The following is a 20447-nucleotide window of genomic DNA, read 5'->3' on the forward strand; positions in this document are numbered from 1 at the left end:
CCTATATTCATTGCAATAACTGATTAAAATTGACCTACAAAAACCTTTACTTCTTACAACTTCAGCTTTTCAAATTCAGCCAAGTCCTTTGAATGCTGATATAAATTCCTCTCAAATACAGCTTCCTTGAAAGGGCCAACAAACCATAGTCGGAAGTTACAACTGCAAAATCTTCTGCCCTGCTCAGTCATGTGCTCTTTGAAAGGGGCAGAAAAGCAGAGAGCAATGTTTCTGTCTTGTCTCAGAATCAGGAGCTCTCTAACTGTTTCGTGCTCTACTAAATCAAAACTGATACTGCTGAAATAATTGGAACTACATTGGTTTTAAAACAAAATGTGACAAAGAAGAAGCACACACTGAGTTTTTAGCTAGTTTAGAAAGATGGTATTTTTTTTTCTTTCTTCCTTTGTCTCTCAGACAGAAAATGAGAAGTGGTCTCCACCTCAGTACACATATATTAAGTGGAGATGCCATTGACATTTGGACTCAAAGCAGTTCAAAGACTTCCAACCTCAGAGACTAGGTACTCATTATAGCAGCTTAAAAGATATTTTTCTTAAAGACTACAGGAATGTCATGAAACATCCTGGGTCATGTCTCATTTTTCAGCTGTTTTCTGTATAGTTTTGTTTAAGCTTTTGCTAGTTGTTCACTGATGTTTTTCTGTGTGCAAATTCAAATGGTGTCTTACACTGTGTAACATAATAAAACCCATCAATGTTAAAACTATACTGTAGGTCTGTGTTCCAGAATGGAGCTGTTGCATGTGAAGCTGCAAACCATGTGAAATCAGGCATGATTGGTAAGAATACCAGGAAGTGAAGGGTAGCGTTCTTGAATTGCCAAGAGAGACTGAACAGACTAAGTGGTATGATTGGAGAGAATACTGAGAAAATCAGAAAACAGCAGAACAGTGAATCACTGTAGAAACAGTAGGAATTTAGTAGCTGATTTTAATTTGGGGGACATTAACTACAAAGTGTGGAAGATAAGGCAATTGAATTAGTGCAGACTGTAGCAATCAAAATCAAATCAAAATTAGAACCTATTCACTGCTATTTTGCTATTCACTGCAAAGAAAAAGTAATTTTATTTTCATAGAATCATTGAATGGCTTGGGTTGGAAGAGACCTTTAAGATCATCTAGTTCCAGCTCCCGTGCTATAGGCAGGGACTCCTCCCACTAAACCCGGTTGCTCAAAGCCCCGTCCAGCCTGGCCTTAAATGCCTCCAAGGAGGGGGCATCCACAACCTCTCTGGGCAACCTGATCCAGTGTCTCACCACCCTCACAGTAGTGAATTTCTTCCTAATATCCAGTTTAAATCTACCCTCTTCCAGTTTAAAGCCATTTCCCCTTGTCCTGTCACTACATACCCTTATAAGAAGTCAGAGATTCAACAAATCCTTAGTGTTGAAAGGAACCTTTAAAGGTCATCCATTCCAACTCCCCTGCAATGAACCGAGACATCCACAGCTCAATCAGGTTGCTCAGAGCCTGGTCTAGCCTGGCGTTGAATGTCTCCAGGGACAGGGCTTTCACCGTATCTCTGGACAGCCTGTTGCAGTGCCTCACCACCTTCACTGTAGAAGATTTTCCTCTTACATCCAATCTAAATCTACCCTGTTTACGTTTGAAACCATTTCGCCTTGTTCTGTCACCACAGACTAGAGAGTCTGTCCCCTTCTTGTAGCTCCCCTTTAGATACTGAAAGGCTGCTATCAGGTCACCTCGCAGCCTTCTCTTCTCCAGGCTGAACAGCCCCAGCTCTCTCATCCTGTCCTCATAGCAGAGGTGTTCCATTCCTTGGATCACTTTTGTGGCCCTTCTCTGGATGTGCTCCAACAGGTCTATGTCTCTCCTGTACTGAGGACTCCACATCTGGACACAGCACTCCAGGTGAGGCCTCTCCAGTGTACAGTAGAGGGGCAGGATCACCTCCCTCGCCCTGCTGGCCACAATTCTTTTGATGCACTCCAGAATATGGTTGGCTTTCTGGGCTGCAAGGGCACATTGCTGGCTCATGTCCAGATTCTCATCCACCAGTACCCCCAAGTCCTTTTCTGCAGGGCTGCTCTCCAATCCTTTCATCCCCCAGCTTGTACTGGTAGTTAGGGTTACCTTGTTCCAGGTGCAAGACCTTCCACTTAGCTTTGGACAGCTGCTCAAGACTGTCTAGGTCCCTCTGGATGGTATCCCAATCCCTCTGGTGTGTTGACCGCACCCCACAGTTTGGGGTGATCCACAAACTTGCACTCGACCCCACTGTTGTTGTTGATGAAAATATTGAAGAGTATTGATGCTAGAACTTACCCCTGCGGGACACCACACATCACCAGTCTCCATCCAGACATGGAGCCGTTTACCACCACTCTCCGGACTCGATCCTGCAGCCAGTTCTTCTTCTGTCAAACAGCCCAGCCATCAAATCCATATCTTCCAATTTGGAGAGAAGGGTATTGTGGAGTACCATGTCAAAGGCCTTACTGAAGTCCAGATAGCTAACATCAGTGGCTTTTCCCTTGTCCATTGATGCAGTTACATCATCATAGAAGGCCACTAGGTTGGTCAAGTAGGATTTGCCCTTGGTGAAGCCATGCTAGTCCTCCTGTATCACCTTCCTGTCTTCCATGTGCCTTAGCATAGCTTCCAGGAGGATCTGCTCCATGATCTTTCCAAGCACAGAGATTAGACTGACAAGTCTGTAGTTCCTCAGGTCATCCTTTTTACCCTTCTTAAAAATGAGTGTGATGTTACCTTTTTTCTAGTCACCTGGGACTTCACCTGACAGCCATGACTTTTCAAATATCATTGAGAGTGGCTTGGTGACTACATCAGCTAATTCCTTCAGGGCCCTGGGATGCATCTCATCAGGCCCCATGGATTTGTGGATGTTCAGGTTCCTCAGGTGGTCACGAACCTGATCTTCCTTTACAGTGGGAAGAATGTTGTTTCCCCAATCCCCTCCCTCCAAACCATCATTTGAGGGCTACATGGCACACAGTTATCAGAGAAGACCGGGACAAAAAAAGTTGTTGAGTACATCAGCCTTCTCCTTATCTGTTGTTGACAGCTTACCTGTGTCACTCACTAAGAGGGTACACCCTTTTGGACTTTCCTTTTCTGGTTGAGGTACCCGTAGAAGCCTTTCTTGTTCTTCTTGGCACTCCTTGCCAAGTTTAGTTCAAGCTGAGCCTTGGCTTTTCTGAACCCGTCCCTACTTATTTCTTCTTGACACAGAAATATAGATGGGAATTTTCCTTCTACAGAGTAGCATAAGAGTATAAAATATAACACGATTGTGGAAGAATATCTATTGTATGACACATGCCTGCCTAACTTAAATAGTAAGAGTGATTATATCATCAGAGAGTAGAAAATGGTAGTCCTTATATAGAGCTATGGTATTCTATCTGGGGGAACTCGAGGAAAGTACCAGGGAATAAGACGATATTCTAAATACAGTACTATTTAGAATACAAGCTTGTGTGGCCCATGGTGTAATGTAGTCAGGACCAATGCATCATTGTGTCAGAGTATACTTATGTACCTTCCTTTTTTCCTGCTATTAGTCTCTTAATTTCCAGCTGTAGTTCTTGACTACCAGTCACTTGAAGAATGGAAATCACCCTAAAGCTATTGCAGGCTGCATTGACACAAGATAAGATTTTCTATCAGATAGACTGTCAAAGTGAAATATATCTCTATATTTTTGTGAATTACTGTTGGTTCTTGATGATAAGCTAAGAGATGTGTCTGGCTCAGGATATAAACCTTATCATAACAGGTTTTGTTATCATGTTGTTCCATGATCTTTTGTGTTAAGATCCTTACACTAAGACTGCATTTTTATGGGACAAATCTAGGTTAGATATCAAAATAATAGAGATAATTTGATGTTTCTGTCCAGTGGGGAGTCCTGGATCTAGATCTATGTCTAATAGCCAAAAGCACAGCTTCCCCTTGAAGTGGCAAGGTGAAAAATGAAATATGAAGTTCAGACATAGTCATGGTCATGGTCATCCACATTTTTACTGTTTAAAATAGATGCGGTTATCACTCTCACTGTCTTCACAAAATTCAGACTCACTAGAGTGTATCAAACTAATAATATATCCCTGCTGCTTTTGATTTGATACATTATTCTCAATGTATTATCTTAATGCTGCCCAAAGTTTGCCTGTGGCTGAGGAGTTCTTCACCATCAGTTTGCTTTTCTTTGATTCTTTGGGTAAGACTTAAATGTATGGAGAGAATACCATAGAACTTGCAAGACACTTATGAAATGCTTGGAAATAAGACACAGAATGCAGAAGGTTATTGAAGCCATAATGATTACAACTAAATAATTTAATAATGCTCTAACCTTATTGTGGAAGAGCTTTCAAACGTAGTGAATGTTGTAAAGCGTATTAATTTTCTCTAGTCTGGTGGAATGTAGGTATCAAAGGGTGGATATGTGTCTTAGTACTTCTGCATGCTGTGTATATACTTATATACCTTACAAGTTTTCTTAAAGTAAACAGGTACAAGGTGGCAGCTAAATTTGTTTTTTGCAAGTTGAGATGCTTAAGTAACTTTAAAAAATTGATGTAAATGCCTGTGTCATGACTGAAAATAGATGATATTTATCTATACTTTCTCATTTGGGATAGGCTGACAGTCTTTATGGACATTCTAGTACTGGCCTTAGCACTTTCATCCATGTTAAGCTGCAACATTCTTGTCACCAGCTCTCTTAGTTAAAGCCCTTACAGAAGAAATAAAAGGACACATTTTGTAAATATGTCCTAATTCACCTAATAAGCAAAGTTAAATAGGCCAGTTTGTATGCTTGAGCTTGGATTGAATGAATGAATGTTTGTTTGAGCATTAGAGCTCTTCCAAAAAAGCTGTACCCCTTCTCTGGTTCACATGTCTTTAAAAATTACATTCGTGAGTATATGAATAAGGAATGGAACAATAAGAAAGATTTTTTCTTTTTCTGTGTTTAGGCCTATCAGTTCACTTTGCCCAATTTGTGATGAGACTAGACATGTAAGAGCAACATCTTTGATCAGTGGTGCACAACAGGCTATTAAATAAGGACAAGGTAAAGTCCTTAAATTTACCTGAACTGGTGTAAGGAAGAGCCTCATGATCAATATCCCATCACACCAAAATAGAGAGACCATCATACCTAGAGAACTGGTAGCTATGGTAGTGGATGTCTAGGTCTCTGTCATATAAACCTCTGGCTCAAGAAGTTGTATTGTAGTCTTTGCAACAGCTTAAAGACTCATATCTAAATTTCTAATGGAAAGCAACAAGACTGAGATATCTTCAGTAGCAGTTTCGTATGAAGAAGAAGAATTAAAATGTGGATAGTTGATCTCATATAAAACATCTGATATTAAATTTAATGGAAATGTGAAGAAAAGAAACTTTTGGTTATTTACAGTATGATCACTTTTCTAATGCAAGGTTTGCTATAAACAACTGTAGTTGTAGTACTTAAAATGGCACAGAAAGAGGTCAGAATGGAAGAGGAACTTCTTGAGAAATGCTAGCTTGTTGTAGCAAACAGAAGGTAGATCTATCTATGTATCTCAAACCAGACAAATCCAAACACAACAATCTAAACACTTGTGGGGAATATCTCCAGTTGAGACGTGCTTCCCAAGCAGAGATTAATTCTGCAGTGTACAGAGGTAAAAGCTGCTGAAAGTAACAATTTTCAGTAATTAGCAGGAAATCTTTGAGATTTGGAAGAGGAACAGACATACTATGCAATGAAAATCTGTTCAGACCCATTTGATTTATAGGCTGCTGAGATATGCCATGTGTTGTCTGTGTTCTGCTCTGGAGAGCAAGCAGGAACTCTAATGACAGAGGTTTGTAATGAACAACACATCTGCATTTTACTTCCTTGTGTTGCTCAGCTTTGCAGCTCTAGCCAAAGCAGATAAATTATTTTTTCCATCCACAATTCTTCTAGCACCATTGACAATATCTACACAAGTAATACCATCATTTTAATATAATGCTAATCTGTAAGCTTCTTATTCAGGATTTATTCACTCACCCCATCACTACGTTCTTTGTATATTCTGACCCAGAAATTCCTTTCCTTACCTTGCTGTGAGTCTTGCTGTATCCATTTCACAGTCTATAATTATCTTTCTGATCCTTAATACATGCACAATTCAGGTTCCAGATGAATAAATAATTTAGATGCAAACTGCCTGGGATCCATTCCAGATTCTTGACATTTTGGTTGGAAATACAGTTTGCATGAAATATGGCTTCTTAAATCTTACAGTTCTTCACAGATAGATACAGCCTTCTCACTGTTTGTAAATCAGTAGCGGGTGGTAAGGCTGTTGAGGAGGGACTCAAATGAAAGAGAGACGCCATGTGGAAAAAGTGCATATTTTTTAAACACCATAATTAGTTGCTGTGAGTTTGCAGAGTATTCAGTTTTAGTATGTTCTCTTCTTAATATAAGCACAGAACACTAATGGCAATCCTGAAAACACATTTTAAAAGGGAAATATATTCTGACATTCCCAAATTCCCATGACTACATCAATTGGTAGATATTGTCATTTTTCTACTAAGCTTTAACAAGGTAATTTCTACCGAATAAAATTTGAAAGTAAATAAGTTAGGCTGATAATGAATTTATTTCAATAATTCATCTAGAGAAGCATAATACATAACTTTCATAAGAGTAGAAATCTGAAACAAACTACTGTACAGTTGCTAGAATTCACATAATTGATTTCCTTTCTTCCTGAAACAACAGAAGCTTATTATTCTTCCTAGAACAACTAACCCACTTTGGAAAAGAGTCTCCACTTTTCCATTTTTGTACTTTCTCCTCTCACTTGTAGGTGAGTACATTCTTCAGCATCCAGACATTGTTTTTGCAGTTTCAGCTAACATTTGCAATTTACTTTCAATTTTCAGTGAATGCCTTTAGAAGCAAGGAAAAATGTGACTTTTTTGCCTATTAAAATGCTGACTGCCCAACGTTCATCCTGCCAGAATCACTGTTGCCAAAACCAGCACAACAAAGATCAGATTACAGAGGTTCTCCTTAATGGCATTCATCCTTCTACACCAAGTGAACACTGAGATTGAGTTATCCTCTGAATGTATGATATCCACAAAGAGATAATTAACAAGCACAGCTAATTCTCTTTGGTGACTAACGTTTTCCAAAAATGCAACCAGAACTGCCTTTGTATATGGCAAAGTCCATTAGATAGTGACAGAAGCAGCCTACAACCTGGCTTCCTACACAGTTTATTGGGTGTGTGCTGGGATAACTTCTTTGAGCCTCGGAAGGTTTTTCTGAGATTTTTTAATCTAGCATATAGATTTATAAATGTTGAACTTATAATACTATATTGTACACTTCTAGTCCAAGAGTTCCTTAACAATAATGAACATCTTGACATCACTGGTTTAAAGGAGTCAGTGTTTGTGATGTAACAAAAATCAAACCTTGGTACTTAGTTTCAGTAGTATTAGTGAAATATGAGTTGCTTAATGGTATGATCATGAATAGTGAATGGAATTGTGAATTGACACAATCATCATCACCCTCTGTTTATAATCAATGTTTGTATAACAGAAAAAAATGTATATATTTTTTGTCAACTGACTCTGGAAATTCAGCCCGAAGTGTTTTTCATAACTGAAAGCAGTGCGTCCTCAATTGCTTTCTAAAAGTGAAGAGTGTTTATCTTCTACTGCTTGTTCACATGTACAGCCTAGAAAAGCAAAAAAAGTAGATAATCAGAATTTTAATTGCAGAACTGCAGAATGTTCAGAAAGTTGTATCAGTACATTTATCCTTACATATCACGCATGAAAAGCTATTTTACTCAGTGCATTGAAACCCACTGCATTTTTAAATCACAAAGGTAAAATTATAATCTTTATAATCTATCTTTTCATGGAAATGCCATTAAAAAAGAACTGAAAATCTAAAACTTCTTAACCATCCTATTTATAAGATCTCAACATATCCCATGAGAGGTTCCTATCTTGGAGGATGAAGAATTCCACAGCCTAGGAACTCTCAGATTTTACTGAGGATCTTTCCTTCCAAAATCATGGAAACAGAGTGGTCAAAAGAAGACTGAAATGAAAATCATGATACAGAATGATGCAAACAAAATGAATCACAACGGTTTGGGCTGAAATTGCAGGCTATGTTTTATACATTTTGAAAAATACAATTCTGAAGTATTTTGCTTCCAGCTAATTTGATAATACATGTGTGGCCATGAAATCCAAATGTACAGCATGCAGTGCGCAGAACAGCATTCTGAGTTTGTGCGTATCTATAAATACATAAAGAGTTCAGTGCTCTTGTTTAGGATTGTACAAAAGCTCTTTTCAGTTTAAGCACTGACTAAAAAATACTTACTAGTCAGTTTAAACATAGATTGTTTTATCCCATAACAGAAGCACATTGTTTCCAATTACTATTCCATTAACACTGTGAAGATGATGCAAGACAACAGTTGTTATTGCTGTTAAAAGCCTTAATCATATTAATGTTGCCATACCAGTCTTCTCAGCAACCAGAACATCAGTGTGCATTGACATTTGACACATCACAAAACAAATGGCTATAAGTATTTGGAGAACTCTTTTCAAGCAGTTCTCTCATATTTTTTTTCACCCAAATTGCTGTTTGTCCAGAAGTAACAATGGAAATAAAATTAGATGTTAATATTCCACTCAAATATTCTGTAACTTCCATTTATTCCTTCTTTGGAATTGTAAGCTTCTTCAAGCATTTGCTTTTTCTCCAAGAGAATTCCTAAGTAAAGCCAAACCTTGCTATAACTGGGATTTTCTAAAATAGTCATATTGTATGTCAGTATCCTCAAATCTGGATTTATCTCAAGTTGCCAATCAAGAAATAAAATAAAGGTTAATCTTGTGAGGACTGGAGACCTGAACAGCATCTTTGCCCTGCGCAGTGTTTTTTATATGCACATTTGCACATTTCCAGAGAGATCCCATAAAATTGAGTCTGGAGCAGAGATCCACGGACTTGAAGTAAAAATTGAGCCTTTTAAAATATTTTCCAACAAGAACTAGGTTATAGTGGTTTTCTTCCAGAAACGATGCCAAAACATGTGAATGCCTTGTTTTTCCCAAACCAGTAAAATTAAGGAAATTCAAAATTAGAATCAAACTGAGATATAAGCCCAGCAAAGCATGGAAATGCATTTTCCAGGCACCTGAACTTTTCATCTTGTGATGAAAATAAGCAAAGCAGCATTTGTAGAAATTGAGTTCTTTGCTATTATTATTATTAATTGTTGTTACTGGAGAAGAAAGCATAAATGTTTCCAGGCAAACAAATCCTTCTTCAGATTATCTTGTTGAGCTTGGTTACCTGAAAGTTTCCCTGCTCTTTGTAAGGATATTAGTTGGATTCTACAGGAGACAAACCTCTGGGTGTGTATAACATTCCCACTGGGCCAACACAACCCCAGCAGTACTCATATCAGGGCAACGTCCCTGTCCCCACATTTTGTCAGAGCCAACACTATGTCTCCTTCAGCCAGCTCTTGGAGGCAGAAAATGAAGAAGGGCCTCATAGGTTTCATAATATATACATATATACATACTGGGTACATCAGTATTCTTTACCTGGGTGGCTAAACCTTAAGTATATTTTTTGACAGAAACTTCCATTCCTATTTAAAATACTCTGTATGGCTACTAAACAAGGCTTAAAAAAATCTTACACTACTTCTTCATAGCTTAGAAGCAAGTTGCTGCTGAGTACTAAAATTCTCAGGTCAGACCCTTCGAACTCATGGCACTATCCTCAAATAATCAAACACTATAAAATTGATTCTAGGTTTTCCAATCTCTATATCTCTAAATATCATAAGTATGTTTACTTTGTATTTCCCTGCATTTTTGCTAAAATTCTTAAAGTTCTTCCCCCCCCCCCCCCGAAACAAGCATGTCACAAAACAGCCAGTACTGGCTGATATATTTGAGTATACAGGTGTTTGTCACAGCTAGGCAGAATTTCCAATACTTTTTCTTCTACTTTTCTAATAAGTATTTCTGATCCAAAGCTTTTAAAAAGAGATGTCTAGGAATTTCTAGGAAGTTTTGCCATTATTTGTTTGTGAGTGAGACCAGTTTGTCAGCAAAGGTGCAATCTTCTGCTTCCTGATTTTTTGTCTTTAAATGTTTGTTGTTTTCTATTGCTTGTGCCCCAGCCATTTTGCTTACAGCTTTTTTCCATGAGGGGCTACTACATCCTGTTGTTCCAGTGATCTGGTAGCTCTCTTTAAAAGCAGTTTGTCTATGTAGGTTTATTTAAAACTTTGGGAGTCTGCTGCCCTTCTAGTTGTAGGCAAGATATAATGTCAGTCCCATTCAGAATAATGGCAGCAGACTGAAAAAGGGCAGTCCTGCAGGGGATGTTCTGCAGTGCAGTGCTACTCTTCAACTGTTTTTGAGAGATAAGCTTTCTTGTGGAGGAGCTTTCTTATGGAATATAACAGGGCTGGTGGCAGGGAGTAGCTTTTCTTTTAAAATAAAATTTTTCAAGTGCACTGGATCTTAGTGAGATTCAAAAATTCACGAAAATGTGAAGTTTTCAGCAGCTCTTGGTCCCTTTTTAAGATGATCCAACATAATTAAATTATGTAGTTTGTTGAATTTCTTAGGGTGATTTTCATAAAGTTTATTTTGATTTACGCTAACCACCTGGCTCACCAATATTCAGAATAAGCTTCTAGTTTTCATAAGTAATTCTTGTGAATGGTACAACTTCAATTGCAGTTTTTCCCTTGGAAATGAATTGGGAATTATATATTTCTAATTTTATTATTTAAAGTCTGCCTGGTAAATGAAGAAGATGTTATAAGTTTTACATTGGATGTATATCCAGGATTTTTAAGTCTTCTGGTACTTTCTACTTTGAGTTAATATTCCAAGTTCTGGATTTTACTATGGTGAGGTTAAAAACTCGGGCCGCTTTAGAAGTTGGTCAGACAAATGCTGTTAAAGATCTACAAGGATTTCTTGGAAATGCATTCGGGAATAACAATTATTTGTGAAGGCTCTGGTTTGATGTAATTCACTTCTTGTAGAATCTGAGGAAATAAAATTAGACCGTCCTTTGAAAATTTATTGCTGAACGTAGGAGTGCAAATTTCCCTCTGCACAGCAGCATACATTTTATACAGGGTTTGTTTGTACTAGCTTAGGTACCTGAGATCTGAATTTAGCCTTGGAATGTTTTCACTGCGTTATTTGCAAGGTAATGGAATTCTCCATTTTTCATAAGATGGTTCCATAATTTTGTGGAACCAGGTTGCCTCCAGAGCTCCCTTCTAACCTCAGCCATTCCGCATTTCTCTGATTCTATGATTTCAGTATGGGTAAGCACACTCATTTTTGTTAACTGTTGTCGTTTGGTAATATTTTATCACATTATGGTTTTGTGATCTTGAATTTCAGATTTTCCTGAGATATGTTAGTTATATGGGTAAAACTTTGGGCACACCACTTTGTACTATGCCACCTTTACTTCCATGTGACAAAAAGCTCTATAATACATAATTACTGCCATATTCTAGATCTCCAGGTTAGTGCATTCAAAAATACTTAAGCTAATTTTTATAGATCCACACTTTCTATATGGACTGAAAAAAAAAGGATTAAACAAATTCATCAGGGATAAATTTTACCCCTGCTTCTGATCTTTTTTTCCTTTTCTTTTTCTTTTTTTTTTTTTTTTTTTTTTTTTACCATTCAAAGTCAGCATTTTGAATGTGCTAGAAACTCTGACATCATAATCTGCAATCGAAGTTTTTTAAAACCTTCCATAAGTCCCTGCATTATAAAGGAAAATTATAATGTAACGTGTAATTCCTGGTGGTCTATAAAGGTTAAATCAGTAAAATCACATGAGAGAACAGGCTGTAGGTTTTCAGTACTTTCCATAATGGATGTATTACAAATAATTTTGGAAAAATGCTCTAACCTAGCTTCCATTATGAAACCCTAGTATGAATAAAAACCAGGTTTTAGCTGAGAATGGAAGGTGCTCATACCGTAAGCCAGCCTTGGCCTAGGCATTGAGTGATTACACGGGATAATTCCCCTGTTCAGAAGCAGGAAAACTCTTCCTACTTTCCATTCTCTAGTATGTCATAACTAAATGTTACACTCCCATCTTAATGAAAGTGCAGTTATGAGTGAAAACATCCTGAAGTCATTCTGTTGCTTCCTGTCAAGCTGAACACAAAAGCTCATTATAGCCCTTCGACTCACTTCCTCAAGCATTCATCTGCAGAGTTCTTAACAATTTATCTTAGCTGTATTTCACAATCCCTGTACAGAAAGCATCAAGAAAATTTACTATATAGAAGTAAACATCATTTTTTACACTAAATGCACTAGCTGTGCATTTTTTCTTTTTTCAAATTCTAAACAAAATCTATGGGAAAAGAATAACAAGTTAAAATCTCCTTTTTATGATACTAGTAAACAGAAATAACTGACAGTAATTGTAATCTCTATGGAAAAAATCCTTCCAGTTTACTACATTGCATTGCCAAATTGTTCTTTTTGGATTAGAATCAAAGAATCATGGAATCACCAAGTTTGAAAAAGACCTCCAAGATCATCCAGTCCAACCATCCACATACCATCAATATTTCCCCAGTAAACCATGTCCCTTTGTACCACATCTAAACATTTCTTGAAAGCCTCCACGGACAGTGACTCCACCACTTCCCTGAGCAGCCTGTTCCAGCACTGACCACTCTTGCAGAGAATGAATTTTTCCTAATAAACAACCTGAAAAGCTGTCAGATGCCCAGAAGCTTTTAGGTGCCCAGAAAACTATAGCACCTGAAATGGCCAGTTTCACCTGGAGAAAGTATTGGGTCAGTTTATACAGTAATAAGTAAGAAAAAACGATAGAAATAATAAGGCTGAAGAGTAGCCTACACCTATACCTGTGACTGCATTATGTATGTGATTACAGAGTACAACTGTATACACACAGCTGTACAGATAGAAATTCTGACTTGTGCTCACATAATTCTTTTCTGCTACTCTTCTATGTAGGGGATTGCAAATCCTTCCTTTCAGATTAGGAGCATCACTGCTAAAAGAGTCAAGACCTGTTCAGTGATGCTATGGAAGTTACCCAGCACTTTGCTGAAGCATGGAGTCCGTCACACCATGCTTGTATTTCCCACAGTGAGCTAGTCCTTATCCATAAGTTGTGACCCATCGATGTGCTACTATGCCTTCTACATTCCACTGAAAGTAGCACAGTCCCACAGGAGTCAAGGAGGAGTTTCTTACTCCTAATAGTAGTTGGTTATAAGTTGCTTTCAGAGGGAGAGGGAGATGGTGGCTGTCCCATCTGGGCTAAGTCACCTGCAGCCTTTGTGCAACTGAGTGTGCATGCGTTCTTCTGCTGAGGACAGCTTGCAGCAGTGGCCCTCAACCACTCTGTTGTATCACAAGGAGAATAAGCTATAGTCCCTGTCTGACTTCTACAGAAATTCTGCTGATTACTCTTTGAAAAAAGTAAGATGAGCACAGGTCATTGACAATGAGAATTTTCATAAAATCATAGAATTACTGAATATCTCAAGTTGGAAGGGACCCACAAGGATTATCGAGTCCAACTCCCAGTCCCACACAGGACCACCCAAAATCAAACCCTATGATTGAGAGTGCTGTCCAAACACTCCTTAAACTCCAGCACTTGGGGCCATGCCCACTGCCCTGGGCAGCCTGGGCCATGCCCAACACCCTCTGGTGCAGAACCTGTCCCTGACCCCCACCAGATCCTCCCCTGACACAGCTCCATGCTGTTCCCTCAGGCCCTGTCATTGTCACCAGAGAGCAGAGCTCAGCACTGCCCCTCCACTCCCCTCATGAGGGGCTGCAGGCCTCCATGAGGCCTCCCCGCAGCTCCCCTGCTCTGTGCTGAACAAACCATGGGACCTCAGCCACTCCTCATACACCTTGCCCTCCAAACCAGACCTTTCCATTTTGTTTGATGACCACTTGTGGCTTCTGTGTTGTTTCCTTTCCTTGAAAGGAATCCTATGTTACAAGATGTGTTTAACATCATTCTTGCATCTTTGGGAGGTTTTCTAACAGCCTACTTCAGACAGGTTGTTACACAATGCAGAGACTTTAGAAATGTCCTCCTTTTTAAAATCAAACCACCACAAACTGCACTAAGTTTGTACAAATACAATTGCTACAGTAAAATATAAAAAAGTGGCAGCCCAGAGGCTGCCAGGACGTTGGCCAAAGTGCTCTGGTACTGGGGCAAAGAAGCAGCAGCTGAAGAGGAGGAATCTGGGGTGTAGGCCATTGAGGAGTACTGGTGCTGTGCTGGTTCTGTAGCGCATGTGGGATGAAAACTAGTGGCTATGTTTGCACTCAAGTCAGCAGGTGTGAGTGGGTATGTGCTGTCATTGTCAGAATAAAACTATGTTTAGTTTCTGTGGAAAATAACGAAGGGTTTTGCGGCAAAATTATGTTGTTGCTAGCCCTCGGCAGTGGGATGTGCCTTTGCTGCAGGGAGAAGTGGCTGTTCCTTCTGGCTGGCCATACTGTTGCAATGCAAGTGTTAATAAGTGAGTGTGAATTAATGGTATGTGCTCTGGAGCTGAACTAAGCATGTGTATTTCCTTACCCAGCTATCTTCTCTTGCTCTTCTGTTCTATGTGGATAATATGCTGCTAAAACCATGCCAGTGTAGGATGCTGTACAAGTGACTTCCCTATCAAATTCTATAATTTGTGGGCTGATATTCCCCCTGGAACAACAGACGAAGGCAGAAGGCAGGCTAATTGATTCAGTGCTCCCCCATTGCTTCTCAGCACAAGCACTTAGCTTTAATAATTGTGAAAGAGAGGAATTAACACTGAGCTATAAACTGGTGACACAGAACTCAGTAAATGGTGTGTACTCCACAAACTGACAGCTATTCAGAGTATTGCTATATATTTTTACTCCTTCAATGCATTTTTCCGACTAATATCTGTAACTAATGTAGTCTCCCCTGTTTCAGTGGCATAATGTTCACAGCGGAAAACTATGGAGTGGGAGAAGGAGTTTGTTTTGTTTTGTTTTTCCCCATAATAAAATCATTCCTTTAAGCTTCTGCAGAACAGCTGTATTTCAGTGCACTCAGGAATCATGGCTTAATATGCATTACTATTCCTGTTCCCTGTTGAGAACTGGTAGGACCATATACTAAAATCTCTTTCCACTAGCATAACTCCACCCACTGCAAAAAGCTGTTGATTTTCATACTAAACAACAGAATAGTTATACTGACCTTGTCTGTGCACGATGTGTGCTGACAGAATTGTATTTCTCAAGAAAATTGATTAGCTAAAGTAATATCCTAGTATCTTGAAAGTGCTTTAAAGGGATTTTTTTTAATTAAGCATCAAGATTTCTATATTTGTATGCCTATATCTATATCTATATTCCTATATCTAGCACATACCTCTAAAAAACGAATATTACTTTTGCAATTTGTGTAAAGCAGCAGGATGCAGCACTTTTTTCATTAATTTTTTTTGTTCAGCTAAGCACAATTCCAATTTGGAAAAAGAGGAAATATTATGATCTCATTGCCCAGTAAAAAAATTACATATTCAGATAGAAGGAAAAGCATTTCTTTTCATTGATTTCCACACAGAAATTGTATATTTCTGCAGAGCTGATGTTTTCTGTTTAATGTCATGTTCCCACCTCCCTTCTTCCTGTGTTGTATCGGCAGACAGCTTTCTCCCTTTCTGACTTGAACACAATTCTTTGTTGCAGTTTTTCTTTCCTAAATTTTCTGATTGTTTATGCAAACAGATAAAAAATTGAGAAATACTTCTACCTATTGTAACTGCCCAAAGCTCTTATCAGACCTCTGTCTTTCTGATGGTGATTGATAGGAGCTTTGAGAATTAATTTTCTTTCCTGGTTATCTGCAACAATAAACAAGTTCCAGATCTATAGTCATGTAATAGTCTCAAACCCTTATCACATCGTGAGGGTGATATTACCACACTAAGTATTAACTCTTCTTACCAACCACACACCATATGTTCATTCTGAGACATGTGCTGTGTTTTGATCTAGGATCATGCATGCTTTGACGTGAACAAACCTTCAATATGTTCTTTGTATTTTTATGTTGTTGATACTGATCAAGGCTGATTGTTATCAACCTGATCTTTTTCATAACTTATTTGTGGACTTCTGGAAGAGGCAAGGTCTTGTTCTTGTAAATGTGTGTTCTGCTTAATAGGAGACATTTTTGAGGTGACAGCAGAGTATTTGTCTGGGACTCAGTTATCTAAAATGCCACTGAATGTTTCCTTTAATGTACCCAACTGCTGCTTTGCCTCTTGCTGTCACTTTCAAAGAATGCAGATCTCCTGCAGATCTTGTCATGTCTACCATTCAAATATGACTGTCTTTCTGCAACATCTCAAATGACATAAAACATTTATGCTTAAGCAACTGAACTGTACCTTTTTTTAGTAAGTGAAAAAAGCATTACTTATACATATTCCTGTAATTATAAGGCGCTTGAAGATCTCAGTAATTTTAGCCCTCCTGCTCTTTTAGTATTCACAGATTGATTTGATCCAAAATTTTCTTGCTCCTTATTCTTATTTCCAAATACGCACAATAAGTGAAACACACTCCTTTTTGTCTTTGTTACTTTATATAACAAAGTAACTTATGGTATCACTGGTAGGAAACTTGAGTTATTTGCTGTGTAGCTCAACTTAAATGAAGGAAAATGTTAATGGTGAACCTCAAGCTGTTTGGCTTTTCTGAAGGTCTATATATATGACACATGATTCACCATGAGTGTACTTCATGGTTGGTATAAATCATTTTTCAAAAAAAGGAGCAAAGTTTTATTGTGGAAGTCTTCATATGTTCATTATTTAGCTGTAATGTTTTTAGACACTGTTTATGTGCGAGATTATGGAACAATTTTTGATTTTAAAATTGAATTTCTGTGCATTGCATTCTGGACTCTATACATGATCACTTCTGAAACTATTTTAAAATTAAAGCCAAGGAGTTTGGAAGACAAGACTGCCAAAGTTAGGCTTTTCTGGGGCAGTAGGGAATGCTTTTGTTACATATCTTTGCCCATCAGATATAAAAATGCTGTGCTCTAATTAAAGGAATTCTTTTTCCACAGACTGTGGTAGGTCTAACAAATGTAAATGGCAAGTGGAGAATATATTGAGAAGAAACAAGAGATCTCTTGCTTGAAAGTAAAAATTCAAAGCTCACATAGATTACTTTAAGCTCAGAAAATGCATATATGCGTTTTAAACCTAAAAAATCCTCACTTATATTTGTATTAGTTCAAAAAGAAAACAAACAAACCCACAGTTGCATGAATTTTAAGAGGGATTTTTTTCTATCTTCTACAGAATCAGCTGTGAAATACCTGTAAGATGATGAAAACAAACTTATCATTGCCTAAATTATCGAATGGATGCTTGCTTGATGTACTTGCGAAAATAAACAAATTATTCTGATTGTCAGCTTAAATTTATTGCAAGTTTGGAGAATCTTGACTCTGTATTTTTATGCAAGATGCATAGAGTTCTCCTTTCAAATGCAGTTTCAATGCTGGCACTCACTGAGCACTAACATGAGCCAGCTCTAATGATGTCTCTCAATCTCTTTGCCAATGCTGAAAGCTGAAAAAGTGGATTGAATGATAGAGCTCTTATTTATCAATGTTATCTTAGATATGTCACAAGTATTTAATTTAAAATGGATGGATGAGATAATTTGTTTCCAGAGATGAATCTATGCACTTAGGCAATGAAAACATGGACTTTTTCAATTGGAAGGGTGAAACGTAGCAAAGCAGAAAGAGGCTGTTATCTGTACTCCTGGTTTTTGCCAGCATCAATATGTTGTCAGGTGTTTGGAGATCTGACAGAAGCTCTGGCTTAATAATGTTAGCTGTCCTAACACTAATTCTGGTTCCCCTACTGCCCTGGCATGCCATGAGTGCTTTCAGGTGGCTTGTCTTGGAAGTACTCACATAAAACTCCACTCTGCTGGTTCTGTTTCACCTCTACTAGTCTCTCTTTGATTTGCATACAAAACTGTAAACTGCCTTTACAGTAGAGTCATATGGAATGCATTATGAATATACAAGAGGTATATTTTTCCTTTGAAATCTCATTTTTTCCCATTCCTCCTGGAAATGCTGGGATTCTCCATTTGCAAAGTATGCAGAAAAAAAACTTCCTTCTGGTTACAGCTGTGTATTGTATGGCTTGGATAAAATGCAATCAGAAACATTTAACTGCATTTTGTAAGATCTGTTCCAGTGAAACCACTGTTAATTTTGCAGAGAGTTGGTTATTTTTTTCTTTAAACAGGCAGCTTCTTTTATCAGCCAAAGAACAAGTCATTTGATTAATGATCATTTTTATCTCTTTGAAAGGATCCTTTCCGACCATTGGGGTGAAGTCTCTTTCGAGATTCCTGAGGGCGGGATTTTTAAATAGCATCCTGACCTCACATCCAGTCTCAGGGGGTGGATCTTTACCCCCCAGCATTTCCTCTGGTAGGTATTTCAGCCTTTTTCCCCACATTGATTTTTCTCTTCACCCTTTGAACCATCTCTCCACAACTCTCGGGGAAACGAAATTTTATACTGCTTACACAGGGAGATCAGATGTTCCTTCCAATAAAAAGCCAAACTGGAAGGAAATGGAAAAGAGAAATTACTCTTCAAGGACTAGCTTTTTCCTTGAATCAATGTATAGGAGAAAGTGTGAGGGAAAGTGGACAACCTAAATTCTGCAAGAGAAAGCCTGGTATTCTGTAATTAAGTGCTTCATGAAGCATACCTGTGTACACAAGGGAAACAAAACTTTAAAAATACCTCTGTAAAATCCCATCTTCATGTGACCCTGTGACTCTTCTCTAAAAATGTGTGTTTCCTTGCTAAAACACGGAAGTAAAACAAAAATTGGAAAGGCAAAATTTAATTAAGCACTGTAATGGTGTTTGAATCCTTTGTACGCTTCCATAGTTGCAACTTCCATCTCATTAAAACCTCCTTAGTTTTTAAAAACAATTTTTAGAATAATGTGAACTACTTTAGTTTTCCTTTACAATAAATGAGAAAATCCAATGGTTTCTGTTGTCAACCCAATACTCTGCACTGTCTCTTGCTAGGTCTCCAGCAGAGCTATGGGTCCGTGCTTGCACAGAGGATTTTGAGGGTTGACTTAGGGTTGAATGTAGGCTAAGAATAAGAACACAGTGCCAGGTAAATAGGCTGCTATCTGGTACTGGGCTGAAGCAATAAAGACAGATAGGATGGAAGCATTCTTTCCCAGGAAGATTTTATGTGTTCTCCATTCTTTTCTGGAGCCATTATACACTATCTGTCACCAAAGCTAATGAACAAAGAGTAAATAAATGTATCTTTATTATTGTTAAAATTGAATCAAAGTTTAGTTCTGTTCCTCTCCAAACTACATATTTATATGCAGAATTAATCTGTACATGGGCTAATGTCGTATCTATATCCTTTCAGGACACCTTACCAGTAATGTTATTCTTACAGTTTCAGTTAAGGAGGAAAAATTGTCTTATGGTACAATTAGGAGGCAGTCTGAAAGATGGCATACATGGTATTGATTTGCTATACAAAGGAAAATGCTCTGCCTCTCTATGCCTCGTTTTATCCATTGTAATAATTACAGGCCTCATTGATATATGATACTCGATGTGGGATTTTTTTTTTTTTTTGAAGTGCTACTATTTCTTTGTTTGCTTTCTTTCTTTGAATAGAAGCTTCTGAACAACTTTCATGTCTTTTCACTGACTCTTTGGGTGCCTTTTGTCAACATTCTGTAAAATGCTTTTCATATTTTTTCTCCTAAGGGTATTTCATTTATCAATGGTCATTAGGCTATTTTGGCAGTCAGCATCACAGTGAGAATGGTATCTGTCACCAAACAGCTCTATGGAAGAAGAAATACTCCAGCACCCTCCCTCCCTCCCCTGAATTCTCTGTTTTGAATATTGTGTTATGTGTAGCATATCACTGATTCTATTACATTAAATATGGCTTAACAGCATTAATAAATTGGCTTCTCACCTAGCTACCTACAAGTTTTTCTTGTCCATTTGTAAGGTCCTCAGAACTGCTGTGTTTTCTGAGTGTTTGTAGAACACCATGCTTTGGACTTAAGTCATAACTTTTAGTGTGATTACTTAGTAAAAGTGTTTCATAATTTCTTGCTATTAAATGTCTTTTACTAAGAATTCAGTCTGATGAAATATTCGAAACAAGGAAAGAATTGAAATTTAGCTATATGATGAGCAACGTATACCATAGCAAGGTACTGAAAATAA

At 37.9% G+C, this 20447-nt stretch overlaps 1 protein-coding gene across 10 annotated transcripts in view; it reads left to right on the top strand.

The window, feature by feature from the left end:
- The window catches only part of EPHA6 (EPH receptor A6), a 510917-nt gene that overhangs the window by 391240 nt on the left and 99230 nt on the right, over window positions 1-20447 (top strand). For 9 of the 10 annotated variants that reach the window (XM_021401686.1, XM_021401644.1, XM_021401696.1 and 6 more), the window contains one exon: window positions 18520-18642. The exons of the other annotated variant lie outside the window; for it this stretch is intronic. In XM_021401686.1, the coding sequence (XP_021257361.1) occupies window positions 18520-18642 (123 nt within the window). The remainder of the gene's footprint in view (window positions 1-18519; window positions 18643-20447) is intronic. 10 annotated transcript variants of the gene reach the window in all.

Source organism: Numida meleagris, chromosome 1 (genome assembly GCF_002078875.1).
Source record: "Numida meleagris isolate 19003 breed g44 Domestic line chromosome 1, NumMel1.0, whole genome shotgun sequence".
In the NCBI taxonomy this organism is placed as follows: domain Eukaryota; kingdom Metazoa; phylum Chordata; class Aves; order Galliformes; family Numididae; genus Numida; species Numida meleagris.